General features: G+C 45.6%; 1 protein-coding gene across 1 annotated transcript in view; it reads left to right on the top strand.

Annotated features, from left to right (window-relative positions):
• LOC119969956 (von Willebrand factor-like) overlaps positions 1–15318 on the top strand; it is a 117207-nt gene that overhangs the window by 63739 nt on the left and 38150 nt on the right. Inside the window, exon 6 of the mRNA XM_038803922.1 lies at positions 14883–14990. Coding sequence (XP_038659850.1) covers positions 14883–14990 — 108 coding nt within the window. The remainder of the gene's footprint in view (positions 1–14882; positions 14991–15318) is intronic.

A 15318-nucleotide genomic window follows, 5' to 3' on the forward strand; every position in this document is an offset into this window, starting at 1 on the left:
AGGATTATATTCATTGGATTTTAGAAGAGTGAGAGGGGATCCTGTAGAAACTTATAAAATTCTAATAGGATTAGACAGGGTAGATTCAGAAAGAATGTTCCCGATGGTGGGGGAGTCCAGAACTAGGGGTCATAGTTTGAGGATAAGGGGTAAACCGTGTAGGACTGAGGTGAGGAGAAATCTCTTCACCCAGAGAGCGGGGAATCTGTGGAATTCACTACCATAGAAAGTAGTTGAGGCCAAAACATTGTGTAATTTCAAGAAGGAATTAGATACAGCTCTTGGGGCTAAAGATGTCAAGGGGGAAGGCGGGATCAGGATATTGAACTTGATGATCAGCCATGATCATAATGAATGATGGAGCAGGCTCGATGGGCCGAATGGCCTCCTTCTGCTTCTATTTTCTTTGTATGTTTCTATGTAAAATCTATTTTCTGTCATGGGCTATAACACCTGGATTCTCCCCCTTGCACTGCAAGTCTATCTCCAGCCCTGAGCAGATGTCCCCCACCCTAGTACCAGGCTGGCAACACAGCTATGTGGATCATCGTTCTTGGCTGCAGAGCTTTACCTCCAGACTGTTCTCTACTCCCACCATGTTCATATTAACCCCCCACTTGAACTTGGTGCCATGGTCAGTTCACCCACCCACTGTGCCATCCTCGCCTTCTGCCATGCAAACTGCAAAACCTCAAATCTCTTAGACCATTGGAAAGGCTGAGGCGCCTTCATTTCTAACTTCTCAATCCCATTTCTGCCTCACTCACAGTCATATCTTCTTTCACCCTGACCATCCGCCAAGTCAGATGGGCTAATCCTAAGGGCTGTGACCGCCCCCGCTGTCCCGGTAACTTTCCCCCTCCTCGAGGTGCAAGCTCATCCTCCAACTTACTGAATCTGAGAAACTGTTTCTCCAGCCACAGGTATTTATTTTAGATTTATTTCCCTTTGATTGCACAGGGCCCCACAGGCTCTCACATTCATATCGTTAATTAATTATTTTGCAGATTAAATTCTAATTAATTTGTCCAATCTTACCTTGTGCTTATATTATTTTAGGAAATGTCCAATTTAGCTTGATGGAAATTCTCTAGTTAGATAAATGGAAATACTAAGCAGGCAACCCAATAAACTTCCGCAGTGTGTGAACCTCACCACTACTCGTAAAACTTTGCAAATACTAAAATGTTACAGCACCCTGGGTTAGAGCATGGTCAATTCCAGCCCCACAGATCCCGGAGTCCCGGAATGAATTAACTAATAATTTGCATAACGTTTGAGAATCTTTGGCCCCTTGACTGCTCAATAAGTTATAGCTGCCAGTTTTGAAAGTTGACACAACTGTTTATTCATAACAGGAAGAAGGTTGAAATATGCAATAATTAAATCAGAATGATGGCCAGCTAATCTACTCCCCACTTTTATCGTCCCACCCTCTACCCAAACACAGAACAGAAACACATAGAGGCAGAGGAAGAGGTAAAATTATCGGAATCAAAATGAAATGAAAGATGAAAAGAGAGTGAGATGGGTATCCTTGTTTCCAATGTTGAGGTCAATGTTGACAGCAGGCTGGCCTCTCAGGATGCAGTGATTGAAACCATCGATTGGATTGCAAACGAGTATCTTCTGGCAGGACCATTCATTCAGAACTCCCAGCTGTAAGATTTCCTGTCAGAATTGAAGTCACTCAAGATGGCGCCAGAATGTGGCAACTCTCTGCGAGCTCTCTCCCACAGATCCTCTTCCTACATCGCTTATAACCATACTAAACTTTTAAAATGTAATTCCAACACGAACAATATCTCTAACATAGAACATAGAACATAGAACAGTACAGCACAGAACAGGCCCTTCGGCCCTCGATGTTGTGCCGAGCAATGATCACCCTACTTAACCCACGTAACCGGTATACCCGTAACCCAACAATCCCCCCATTAACCTTACACTACGGGCAATTTAGCCTGGCCAAACCTTTCGCTTTTATGATCCCTTCACCCTCTGCTTGTGCGTCTATGTATTTGCATTGTGTATTTATGTCCTATGTTTTTATATGTATCGAATGATCTAGGGCCTGGTTTAGCACAGTGGGCTAAGCAGCTGGCTTGAAATGCAAAACAAGGCAGCAGCGCGGATTCAATTCCCCTACCAGCCTCCCCGAACAGGAGCCGGAATATGGCGACTAGCGGCTTTTCACAGTAACTTCATTGAAGCCTACTTGCGACAATAAGTGATTATTATTATTATTATATGTAAGGACGCAGAACAATAATTTTCAATGTACCTCGGTACACGTCAACCATAAATCAAATTAATCACTCGACACTCTAGGGGAGTCTCTTTAACCTTTATTACCTTGGGCCTTCACCCAAAAGAGCAACCTGAGGCCAGATTGATTCTTCAGATTCTCAGCCTCACCAACGCCCCCCCCCCCCCCCCTCCCACCCCCCCCCCCCCCCCCCCCCGCAGCTTCAGCCTGTGGTTCAAACTGAACTGGTTTCCAGGCTCACCAAAATGTCCCCCAACATTACTCAATTCCCCACACAAGGGGAGGTGATGGTGTAGTGGTGTTGTCACTGGACTAGTAAACCTGAGACTCAGAGTAATGCTCTGGGGACCCAGGTTCAAATCCCGCCACGGTGGATGGTGAATATTGAATTCAACAAAAATCTGGAATTAAAAGTCTAATGATGTCCTTGGAGCCATTGTCGAATGTCGTGAAAACCCATCTGGTTCACTAATGACCTGCTCTGGCCTGCATGTGACTCCAGACCCACAGCAATATGGTTCACTCTTAACTGCCCCCTCAAGGGCAAATCGGGATGGGCAATAAATGTTGGCACAGCCTGCGACGCCCACATCCCCTAAACGAATTTAAAAAGGATTTTAAACTGGCCTTGCCTACAGCTGCCAGCTGGATTGGTTTACTTTGCAGCTCAATATGGCTGTGAGAGAGAAGGTTATTTACTTTGGATCTTTAGAAAGAATCCATTAGATGGGAGAGAGAAATCAGAGCTGTGACTCCCCAGCTTCTGACCAAAATTAAAACTGAAAGCAAGATGAAAACCTCCTTGCCCTGCAGAACTTTTCTGAATGGTCAGCACCTATCAGCGTTGAGTATCAACTGAGGCCCGGCAATTTTAAAACAGCTCATTGGCCGCCAGCCAAGTCCATCAACAGGTGTCATCACTGATGTCAGACCAAGGGGCTGGTTTAGCTCACTCAGCTAAATCGCTGGCTTTTAAAGCAGACCAAGCAGGCCAGCAGCACGGTTCGATTCCCGTACCAGCCTCCCCGGACAGGCGCTGGAATGTGGCGACTAGGGGCTTTTTACAGTAACTTCATTGAAGCCTACTCGTGACAATAAGCGATTTTCATTTTTTTTATTTCAAACAGCACATCCTGCTGGAGTTTCCTTTTGAAAATTAAAGGTGCAGTTCTTCGTAAAAGCATAGGTCAGATTAATTGTCCATGTACCAAAATTAAAATAGCAAAATAACAGAAATTAAAAGGTCAAACTACAAGGACAGACAGGGATTAAGAGGAGGATCTATACAAAAATTAACCGGATAAATTAGCAAAATTTTCACCAATCAATCAACTCTCTGTTGTCCTGTGATATCACAATTTGATTTTTCTCAGAATGTGGTTGACCCCATCTAGAGCCATGGTTTGTACAGCTTTTTGAGATGTTGCTCTCTGTCTCTGGGTCCTCCTCTCTCCCACTCTTTGAGATGTTGCTCTCTGTCTCTGGGTCCTCCTCTCTCTCGCTCTTTGAGATGTTTCCATCTGTCTCTGGGTGCTTCTCTCTCTCGCTCTTTGAGATGTTTCCGTCTGTCTCTGGGTCCTCCGTTCTTTGAGATGTTGCTCTCTGTCTCTGGGTGCTTCTCTCTCTCGCTCTTTGAGATGTTTTCGTCTATCTCTGGGTGCTTCTCTCTTTCACTCTTTGAGATGTTTCCGTCTGTCTCTGGGTCCTCCGCTCTTTGAGATGTTGCTCTCTGTCTCTGGGTCCTCCTCTCTCCCACTCTTTGAGATCTTGCTGTCTGTTTCTGGGTCCTCCTCTCTCTCGCTCTTTGAGATGTTTTCGTCTGTCTCTGGGTGCTTCTCTCTCTCGCTCTTTGAGATGTTGCTGTCTGCCTCTGGGTCCTCCTCTCTCCCACTCTTTGAGATGTTGCTGTCTGCCTCTGGGTCCTCCTCTTTCCCGCTCTTTGAGATGTTGCTGTCTGCCTCTGGGTCCTCCTCTCTCCCGCTCTTTGAGATGTTGCTGCCTGTCTCTGGATCCTCCTCTCTTCCGCTCTTAGAGATGTTGCTGCCTGTCTCTGGATCCTCCTCTCTTCCGCTCTTAGAGATGTTGCTGTCTATCTCTGGGTCCTCCTCTCTCCCGCTCTTTGAGATGTTGCTGCCAGTCTCTGGGTTCTTCTCTCTCCCATTCTTTGAGATGTTGCTGTCTGCCTCTGGGTCCTCCTCTCTCTCGCTCTTAGAGATGTTGCTGTCTATCTCTGGGTCCTCCTCTCTCCCGCTCTTTGAGATGTTGCTTCCAGTTTCTGAGTCCTCCTCTCTCCCGCTCTTTGAGATGTTGCTGCCAGTTTCTGAGTCCTCCTCTCTCCCGCACTTTGAGATGTTGCTGCCTATCTCTAGGTCCTCTCTCTCCCACTCTTTGAGATGTTGCTGCCTGTCTCTAGGTCCTCCTCTCTCCTGCTCTTTGAGATGTTGCTGCCTGTCTCTAGGTCCTCCTCTCTCCTGCTCTTTGAGATGTTGCTGCCTATCTCTAGGTCCTCCTCTCTCCCGCTCTTAGAGATGTTGCTGCCTGTCTCTAGGTCCTCCTCTCTCCCACTCTTTGAGATGTTGCTGCCTATCGCTAGGTCCTCCTCTCTCCTGCTCTTTGAGATGTTGCTGACCGTTTAAGGTCCATGGGGCAAAGTTTAGAGGAGATGTGTGAGGCAGGTTTTTTACGCAGGGGAGGTTGTGGAAGCAGATACATTAACAACATTCAAAAGGCATCTTGACAAACACATGGAGAGGATGGGTATAGAGGGCGACGGCACAAGGAAGTGCTGAGGGTTTTGGCAAAGGTTGGTATCATGACCTGTACAGGCTTGGATGGCCAAAGGGCCTGTTCCTGTGCTGTATTGTTCTTTGTTTTTTGTCCTGCTCAGCATCAACATTTAGTCTCAGGAACAGAGAATCTGACTGAATAATTTTGAATTGAATTTTGTGCCGCTTCCTTCAGTTCACTGTTGAAAAGTAAAAACATCAAACACAAATTGTTGTTGGAGTCCAGACGTCCAGATTTATGGTGAAACAGTTGAGGAACAGTGGAGAACCTTCCAAGTGATTTTTCACAGTGCTCAGCAAAGGTTTATACCAACAAAAAGGAAGGACGGTAGAAAGAGGGAAAATCAAATGTGGATATCTAAGGAAATAAGGGAGAGTATCAAATTGAAGGAAAGAGCATACAAAGTGGCAAAGATTCATTCGTGGGAGACGAGGGGATTGGGAAACCTTTAGATGGCAACAGAAAGCTACTAAAAAAGGTATAAAGAAGAGTAAGATAGATTATGAAAGTAAACTTGCTCAGAATATAAAAACAGACAAATATATAAAACAAAAGTGTGGCTAAGGTAAATATTGGTCCTTTAGAGAATGAGAAGGAAGATTTAATAATGAAATAAAAATGAAATGAAAATCGCTTATTGTCACGAGTAGGCTTCAATGAAGTTACTGTGAAAAGCCCCTAGTCGCTTTTCCGGCACCTGTCCGGGGAGGCTGGTACGGGAATCGAACCGTGCTGCTGGCCTGCTTGGTCTGCCAGCGATTTAGCCCAGTGAGCTAAACCAGCCCCTAATGGGAGATGAGGAACTGGCTGAGGAACTGAACAGGTTTTTTGGGTCGGTCTTCACAGTGGAAGACACAAATAACATGCCAGTGACTGATAGAAATGAGTCTGACAACATCAGATGAAAGTACAACAGGTTTGTTTCGAATCACTAGCTTTCGGAGTGCAGCTCCTTCCTCAGGTGAATGAAGAGGTAGGTTTCAGAAACGTATATATAGACAAAGTCAATGATGCAACGCGATACTTTGAAAGGCTCACATCCGAAAGCTAGTGATTCAAAACAACTTGCTCGACTTTAACCTGGTGTTATCAGACTTCTTACTGTGCTCACCCCAGTCCAACAGCGGCATAGCCACATGATGGAAATGAGGCTATGACAGGTGAGGACCTTGAGAGGATTGTTATCACTAAGGAAGTAGTGATGGGCAAGCTAATGGGTCTAAAGGAAGATAAGTCTCCTGGCCCTGATGGAATGCATCCCAGAGTGCTAAAAGAGATGGCTAGAGAAATTGCAAATGCGCTAGTGATAATTTACCAAAATTTTCTATACTATACACTGTTTAAAAAAGGAGGTAGGCAGAAAGCGGGTAATCATAGGCCAGTTAGTTTAATTTCGGTAGTAGGGAAGATGCTGGAATATATCATCAAGGAAGAAATAGTGAGGCATCTGGATGGAAATTGTCCCATTGGGCAGACGCAGCATGGGTTCATAAAGGGCAGGTCGTGCCTAATTAATTTAGTTGAATTTCGTGAGGACATTACCAGTGCAGTAGATAACGGGGAGCCAATGGATGTGGTATATCTGGATTTCCAAAAAGCTTTTGACAAGGTGCCACACAAAAGGTTGCTGCATAAGATAATGATGCATGGCATTAAGGGTAAAGTAGTAGCATGGATAGAGGGCTGGTTAATTAATAGAAAGCAAAGAGTGGGAATTAATGGGTGTTTCTCTGGTTGGCAATCAGTAGCTAGTGGTGTCCCTCAGGGATCAGTGTTGGGCCCACAATTGTTCACAATTTACATAGATGATTTGGAGTTGGGGACCAAGGGCAATGTGTCCAAGTTTGCAGATGACACTAAGATGAGTGGTAAAGCGAAAAGTGCAGAGGATACTGGAAGTCTGCAAAGGGATTTGGATAGTTTAAGTGAATGGGCTAGGGTCTGGCAGATGGAATACAATGTTGACAAATGTGAGGTTAACCATTTTGGTAGAAATAACAGCAAAAGGAATCATTATTTAAATGTTAAAATATTAAAACATGCTGCTGTGCAGAGAGACCTGGGTGTGCTCGTGCATGAGTCGCAAAAAGTTGATTTACAGGTGCATCGGGTAATTAAGAAGGTGAATGGAATTTTATCCTTCATTGATAGAGGGATGGAGTTTAAGACTAGGGAGGTTATGCTGCAAGGTGTTAGCGAGGCCATACCTGGAGTATTGTGTTCAGTTTTGATCTCCTTACTTGAGAAAGGACGTACTGGCACTGGAGGGTGTGCAGAGGAGATTCACTTGGTTTATCCCAGAGCTGAAGGGGTTGGATTACGAGGAGAGGTTGAGTAGACTGGGACTGTACTCGTTGGAATTTAGAAGGATGAGGGGGATCTTATAGAAACATAAAATTATGAAGGGAATAGATAGGATAGATGTGGGCAGGTTGTTTCCACTGGTGGGTGACAGCAGAACTAGGGGGCATAGCCTCAAAATAAGGGGAAGTAGATTTAGGACTGAGTTTAGGAGGAACTTCTTCACCCAAAGGGTTGTGAATCTATGGAATTCCTTGCCCAGGAAGCAGTTGAAGCTCCTTCATTAAATGTTTTTAAGGTAAAGATAGATAGTTTTTTGAAGAATAAAGGGATTAAGGGTTCTGGTGTTCAAGCGGGAAAGTGGAGCTGAGTCCACAAAAGATCAGCCATGATCTCATTGAATGGCGGAGCAGGCTCGAGGGGCCAGATGGCCGACTCCTGCTCCTGGTTCTTATCTTCCTATGTTCTTGTGACACAAAGATTGGCGGAGTTGCTGATAGTGCCAAGGATTGTCAGAAGGTACAACAGGATAAATATAATTTGGAGATTTGAGCACAGAAATGGCAGATGGAGTTTAATCCGGACAAATGCGAGGACAAACCCTTTGTGGTTGTCCCCCTCTCGAACAGGTTTACCCCTTTGGATACTGTCGGGGGGGGGAATAGCCTATCAGGGAAAACAGCAGCAGCCAGAGCAATAGCACCACGGCTGGCTCTGATGTTCAACAGGGAGAGTCAAAGCGCAGAAGAGCAATAGTCATTGGGGACTCTATAGTCAGGGGCACAGATAGGCACTTCTGTGGACGTGAAAGAGACTCCAGGATGGTATGTTGCCTCCCTGGTGCCAGGGTCCAGGATATCTCCGAACACCAGAACCCTTAATCCCTTTATTCTTCAAAAAACTATCTATCTTTATCTTGAAAACATTTAATGAAGGAGCTTCAACTGCTTCCTGGGCAAGGAATTCCATAGCGGAATAGATAGCGGGTAGCGGGCATCCTGAAGCGGGAGGTCAAACAGGCAGAGGTTGGTGTACATATTGGTACTAACAACATAGGCAGGAAGGGGCATGAGGTCCTGCAGCAGGAGTTCAGGGAGCTAGGCAGAAAGTTAAAAGACAGGACCTTAAGGTTGTAATCTCAGGATTACTCACTGTGCCACTTGCCAGTGAGGCTAGAAATAGGAAGATAGAGCAGCTAAACACTTGGCTAAACAGCTGGTGTAGGAGGGAGGATTTCCATTATCTGGACCACTGGGAGCTCTTCCGGGGCAGGTGTGACCTGTATAAGAAGGGCGGGTTGCATCTAAACTGGAGAGGCAGAAATAGCCTGGCCGCGTGGTTTGCTGGTGTCACACGGGAGGGTTTGAACTAGTATGGCAGGGGGGTGGGTACCGGAGCAATAGGTCAGAAGGTGAAAAATTGAGGGAGAACTAGGGAATAGGGCCAGAATGGCTCTGAGGAAGAGCAGACAGGGAGATGTTGCTGAAAACAGCGAGTCTGGTGGCCTGAAGTGCATATGTTTTAATGCAAGAAGTATAACGGGTAAGGCAGATGAACTTAGAGCTTGGATTAGTACTTGGAACTATGATGTTGTTGCCATTATAGAGACCTGGTTGAGGGAAGGACAGAATAGGCAGCTAACGTTCCAGGATTTAGATGTTTCAGGCAGGATAAAGGGGGATGTAAAAGGGGTGGCGGAGTTGCGCTACTGGTTGGGGAGAATATCACAGCTGTATTGTGGGAGGACACCTCAGAGAGCAGTGAGGCTATATGGGTAGAGATAAGGAATAAGAAGGGTGCAATCACAATGTTGGGGGTTTACTACAGGCCTCCCAACAGCCAGCGGGAGATAGAGGAGCAGATAGGTAGACAGATTTTGGAAAGGAGTAACAGCAACAGGGTTGCTGTGATGGGAGACTTCAACTTCCTCAATATTGACTGGGACTCACTTAGTGCTAGGGGCTTGGACAGGGCAGAGTTTGTAAGGAGCATCCATGAGGGCTTCTTAAAACAATATGTAGATAGTCCAACTAGCGAAGGGGCTATACTGGACATGGTATTGGGGAATGAGCCCAGCCAGGTGGTAGAAGTTTCAGTAAGGGAGCATTTTGGGAACAGTGACAACAATTCAGTAAGTTTTAAAGTGCTGGTGGACAAGGATAAGAGTGGTCCTCGGGTGAATATGCTAAATTGGGGGAAGGCTAATTATAACAATATTAGACAGGAACTGAAGAACCTAGATTGGGGGCGGATGTTTGAGGGTAAATCAACATCTGGCATGTGGGAGGCTTTCAAATGTCAGTTGAAAAGAATTCAGGACCGGCATGCTCCAGTGAGAAAGAAGGATAGATACGGCAAATTTCGGGAAACTTGGATAATGAGAGATATTGTAGGCCTCATCAAAAAGAAAAAGGAGGCATTTGTCAGGGCTGGAAGGCTGGGAACAGACGAAGCCTGTGTGCAATATAAGGAAAGTAGGAAGGAACTTAAGTCGGGAAGGGGTCACGAAAAGTCATTGGCAAATAGGGTCAAGGAAAATCCCAAGACTTTTTACACGTACATAAAAAGCAAGAGGGTAGCCAGGGAAAGGGTTGGCCCACTGAAGGATAGGCAAGGGAATCTATGTGTGGAGCCAGAGGAAATGGGTGAGGTACTAAATGAATACTTTGCATCAGTATTCACCAAAGAGAAGGAATTGGTGGATGTTGAGCCTGGAGAAGGGTGTGTAGATAGCCTGGGTCACATTGAGATCCAAAAAGACGAGGTGTTGGGCGTCTTGACAAATATTAAGGTAGATAAGTCCCCAGAGCCTGATGGGATCTACCCCAGAATACTGAAGGAGGCAAGAGAGAAAATTGCTGAGGCCTTGACAGAAATCTTTGGATCCTCATTGTCTTCAGGTGAAGTCCCAGAGGACTGGAGAATAGCCAATGTTGTTCCTTTGTTTAAGAAGGGTAGCAAGGATAATCCAGGGAACTACTGGCTGGTGAGCCTTACGTCAGTGGTAGGGAAATTACTGGAGAGAATTCTTCGAGACAGAATCTACTCCCATTTGGAAGCAAATGGATGTATTAACGAGAGGCAGCACGGTTTTGTGAAGGGGAGGTCATGTCTCACCAACTTGATAGAGTTTTTCGAGGAGGCCACAAATGATGATTGATGCAGGTAGGGCAGTGGATGTTGTCTATATGGACATATAAGAACATAAGAACATAAGAACTAGGAGCAGGAGTAGGCCATCTGGCCCCTCGAGCCTGCTCCGCCATTCAATCAGATCATGGCTGATCTTTTGTGGACTCAGCTCCACTTTCCGGCCCAAACACCATAACCCCTTAATCCTTATTCTTCAAAAAACTATCTATCGTTACCTAAAAGCATGTAATGAAGGAGCCTTCAACTGCTTCACTGGGCAAGGAATTCCATAGATTCACAACCCTTTGGGTGAGAAGTCCCTCCTAAACTCAGTTCTAATCTACTTCCCCATATTTTGAGGCTATGCCCCCTAGTTCTCTGCTGTCAACCCCCGCCAGTGGAAACAACCTGCCCGCATCTATCCCTATCTATTCCCTTCATATTTTAAATGTTTCGATAAGATCCCCCCTCATCCTTCTAATTCCAACGAGTACAGTCCCAGTCTACTCAACCTCTCCTCATAATCCAACCCCTTCAGCTCTGGGATTAACCTCGTGAATCTCCTCTGCACAGCCTCCAGCGCCAGTACGTCCTTTCTCAAGTAAGGAGACCAAAACTGAACACAATACTCCAGGTGGGCCGCACTAACACCTTATACAATTGCAACATAACCTCCCTAGTCTTAAACTCCATCCCTCTAGCAATGAAGGACAAAATTCCATTGCCTTCTTAATCACCATGTTGCACTTGTAAACCAACCTTCTGTGACTCATGCACTAGCACACCCAAGTCTCTCTGAACAGCGGCATGCTTTAATATTTTAATCGTTTAAATAATAATCCCGTTTGCTGTTATTCCTACCAAAATGGATACCTCACATTTGTCAACATTGTATTCCATCTGCCAGACCCGAGCCCATTCACTTAACCTATCCAAATCCCTCTGCAGACCTTACAGTATCCTCTGCACTTTTCGCTTTACCACTCATCTTAGTGTCATCTGCAAACTTGGACACATTGCCCTTGGTCCCCAACTCCAATCATCAATGTAAATTGGTGAACAATTGTGGGCCAACACGGATCCCTGAGGGACACCACTAGCCACTGACTGCCAACCAGAGAAACACCCATTTATCCCAACTCTTTGCTTTCTATTAATTAACCAATCCTCTATCCATGCTACTACTTTACACCTTAATGCCATGCATCTTTATCTTATGCAGCAACCTTTTGTGTGGCACCTTGTCAAAGGCTTTCTGGAAATCCAGATATACCACATCCATCGGCTCCCCGTTATCTACTGCACTGGTATGTCCTCAAAAAATTCCACTAAATTAGTTAGGCATGACCTGCCTTTTACGAACCATGCTGCGTCTGCCCAATGGGACAATTTCTATCCAGATGCCTCGCAATTTCTTCCTTGATGATAGATTCCAGCATCTTCCCTATTACCGAAGTTAAACTCACTGGCCTATAATTTCCTGCTTTCTGCCTACCTCCTTTTTTAAACAGGACTATATGGACTCCAGTAAGGCCTTTGGCAAGATCCCTCATGGCAGACTGGTACAAAAGGTGAAGTCACACGGGTCCAGAGGTGAGCTGGCAAGGGTGGATACAGAATTCGCTAGGTCATAGAAGGCAGAGAGTAGCAATGGAAGGTGCTTTTCTGATTGGAGGGCTATGACTAGTGGTGTTCCGCAGGGATCAGTGGCTGGGACCTTGCTGTTTGTAGTATATATAAATGATTTGGAGGAAAATGTAACTGGTCTGATTAGTAAGTTTGGGACGACAAAAAGGTTGCCGGAATTCAGGATAGCGATTAGGATTGTCAGAGGATACAGCAGGATTTAGATCGTTTGGAGACTTGGGCGGAGAGATGGAAAGTGGAGTTTAATCCGGTCAAATGTGAGGAAATACGTTTTGGAAGGTCTAATGCGGTAGGGAATATACAGTTAATGGTAGAACCCTCAAGAGTATTGACAGTCAGAGAGATCTAGGTGTACAGGGTCCACAGATTACTGAAGGGGCAACACAGGTGGAGAAGGGTATCAAGAAGGCATAGACGGCATCTTGCCTTCATTGGCCGGGGTATTGAGTATAAGAATTGGCAATTCATGTTGCAGCTGTATAGAACCTTAGTTCGGCCACACTTGGAGTATAGTGTTCAATTTGGTCGCCACACTACCAGAAGGATGTGAGGCTTTAGAGAGGGTGCAGAAGAGATTTAGCAGGATTTTGCCTGGTATGGATGGTATTAGCTATGAGGAGAGGTTGAATAAACTCGGTTTGGTCTCACTGGAACAACGGAGGTTGAGGGGCAACCTGATAGAGGTCTGCAAAATTATAGGGGCATAGACAGAGTGGATACTCAGAGGCTTTTCCCCAGGGTAGAGGGGTCAATTACTGGGGGCATAGGTTTAAGGCGCGAGGGGCAATGTTTAGAGGAGATGTACGAGGCAAGTTTTTTACACAGAGGGTAGTGGGTGCCTGGAACTCGCTGTCGGAGGAGGTGATAGAAGCAGAGACAATACATGAATAGGATGGGAATAGAGGGATACGGACCCCGGAAGTGTGGAAGATTTTAGTTTAGACGGGCAGAATGGTCAGTGCAGGCTTGGCGGGCCGAAGGGCCTGTTCCTGTGCTGTACTTTTCTTTCTTCTTTGTTCTTTGAGGTGATACAGTTTGGAGGATCAAATCTAGTTCTGAATTATACTGTAAGTGGCAGAACCCTGAGGAACATTAACATACCGAGGGATCTGGACGGACAGGTCCACAGTTCCCTAAAGTGGCAACACGGGTGGTCAAGGTGATTAAGAAGGCAGATGCCATGTTTGCCTTCATCAGCCGGGTCATTGAGTACAGGAGTTGGGGAGTCATGTTGCAGCTATGTGAAACCTTAGTTAAGGCCGCATTTGGAGTATTGCATGCAGTTCTGGTCACCACATTATCAGAAGGACGTGGAAGCTTGGAGAGAAGATTCACCAGGATGTTGCCTGGTCTCGATGGTGTTGGCTATGAGGAAGGTTGAATAACTAGGATTGTTTTCACTGGAAAGACGAGGCTGAGAGGAGACCTGATAGAGGTCGCAAATTATGAAGTACAGACAGGGTGGATAGTCAGAGGCTTTTTCCAATGGTGGAAATGTCAATACACAGGGGCACAGGTTTCAAGGTGAGAGGGGGAAAGTTTAAGGGAGATGTGTGGGAAAGTTTAAGGGAGATGTGTGGGGTAGGTTTTTCACACAGAGAGTGGTGGTGCCTGGAACGTGCTGCCAGATGCGGTGGAAGCAGCACATTAGCAACGGGTAAGAGGCATCTGGATGGATCCATGAATAGGGAGGAAATAGAGGGATACGGACCGAGTAAGGGCAGAATTTTTTTTGTAAAGTTAGGGCATCATGATCGGCACAGGCTTGGAGGGCTGAAGGGCCTGTTCCTGTGCTGTAATTTTTTTTGCTCTCTTGGTTCTTTGTTCAGCAGGTATGGTGACCAGAACTGGACGCAATATTTCAGAGGAGACCTAATTAATGAGTTATATACATTCAACATCACCTCCTTACTCATGTACTCAATGCTCCCATCAATAAAGCCTAAGATATTGGATAGGTTATTAACTTCTCTCTCAACATGCCCGACCATTTTCAATGTCTTATGTACATATGCACTGAGTCCTTCTGTTCCTCTTTTCGAGCGTCTTCCTTTATTTTATACTGTCTCTCCATATAGTTCCTGCCCTCAGGGCAGCACGGTAGCACAGTGGTTAGCACTATGGCTTCACAGCGCCGGTCCCAGGTTCGATATCCCGGATTGGGTCACTGTCTGTGTGGAGTCTGCACGTTCTCCCTGTGTCTGCGTGGGTTTCCTCCGGGTGCTCCGGTTTCCTCCCACAGTCCCGAAAGACGTGCTTGTTAGGTGAATTGGACATTCTGAATTCTCCCTCTGTGTACCCGAACAGGCTCCGGAATGTGGTGACCAGGGATTTTCACAATAAATCCATTGTAGTGTTAATGTAAGCCTACTTGTGACAATAAAGATCATTGTTATAAATGAGTCACCTCACACCTCTCTGCATTGGACTTTATCTGGTCAATTCACCAACATGTCGATGTCCTTTTGAATTTCAAGACAATCCTCAATACAGTTGACAACTCTGATAATCTTTCTATCATTTACAAATTTTAAAATCATGCCCTGAAAGACACAATCTAGGTTTAAGGTGATTGGTCTGCAAAGGACACGCTTCTCAATAACGTGCAGCATTGTTTGCATCTTTAAGGATGTTGAATACTGAGCTTTACATCCATAAATTGCAGATCAATCAAATGTATCAACTTAAAAAATGCTTAATGAATAATTGAAACTGTTTCATTCCATCGTCTGTCTTCTCCCCCTAGGGCTTTGCGTTGATGCGTTCTGAGGACACGATGGAATGTTGTGAGCAGTGTGTTCAAGAAAAATGTATCTACACCGCACCTGGTGGGAGCAAATCCATTCTCCTTGAGGTGTGGAATTTACCAGAATAATAGTGCTCAAATCTCAGAAGTTCACAAACTGGAATATTGGTAGAGGGGCTGGGGAAAAAGTTTAAAAGTTTGAGGGGTCACCAAAGTAGAAGAGTCAATGTGTGTGGGTAAGGGCCAGGATGTTACCTCTGCATCGGCCATGGGTCTAAATGCCAACATGGCTGCAACATATCACAGGACCCAAAAACGGGCTTTACAGCGGCGAGATTTCCCGGGGCATTCCCCCCCCCCCCCCCCCCAGGCAAGGAGATAACCCACATTATCAGGAACCTCACCTCGGGCGGGCACTTTACTGAGAAGCTCCTGG

Source organism: Scyliorhinus canicula, chromosome 8 (assembly GCF_902713615.1).
Source record: "Scyliorhinus canicula chromosome 8, sScyCan1.1, whole genome shotgun sequence".
In the NCBI taxonomy this organism is placed as follows: Eukaryota; Metazoa; Chordata; class Chondrichthyes; order Carcharhiniformes; family Scyliorhinidae; genus Scyliorhinus; species Scyliorhinus canicula.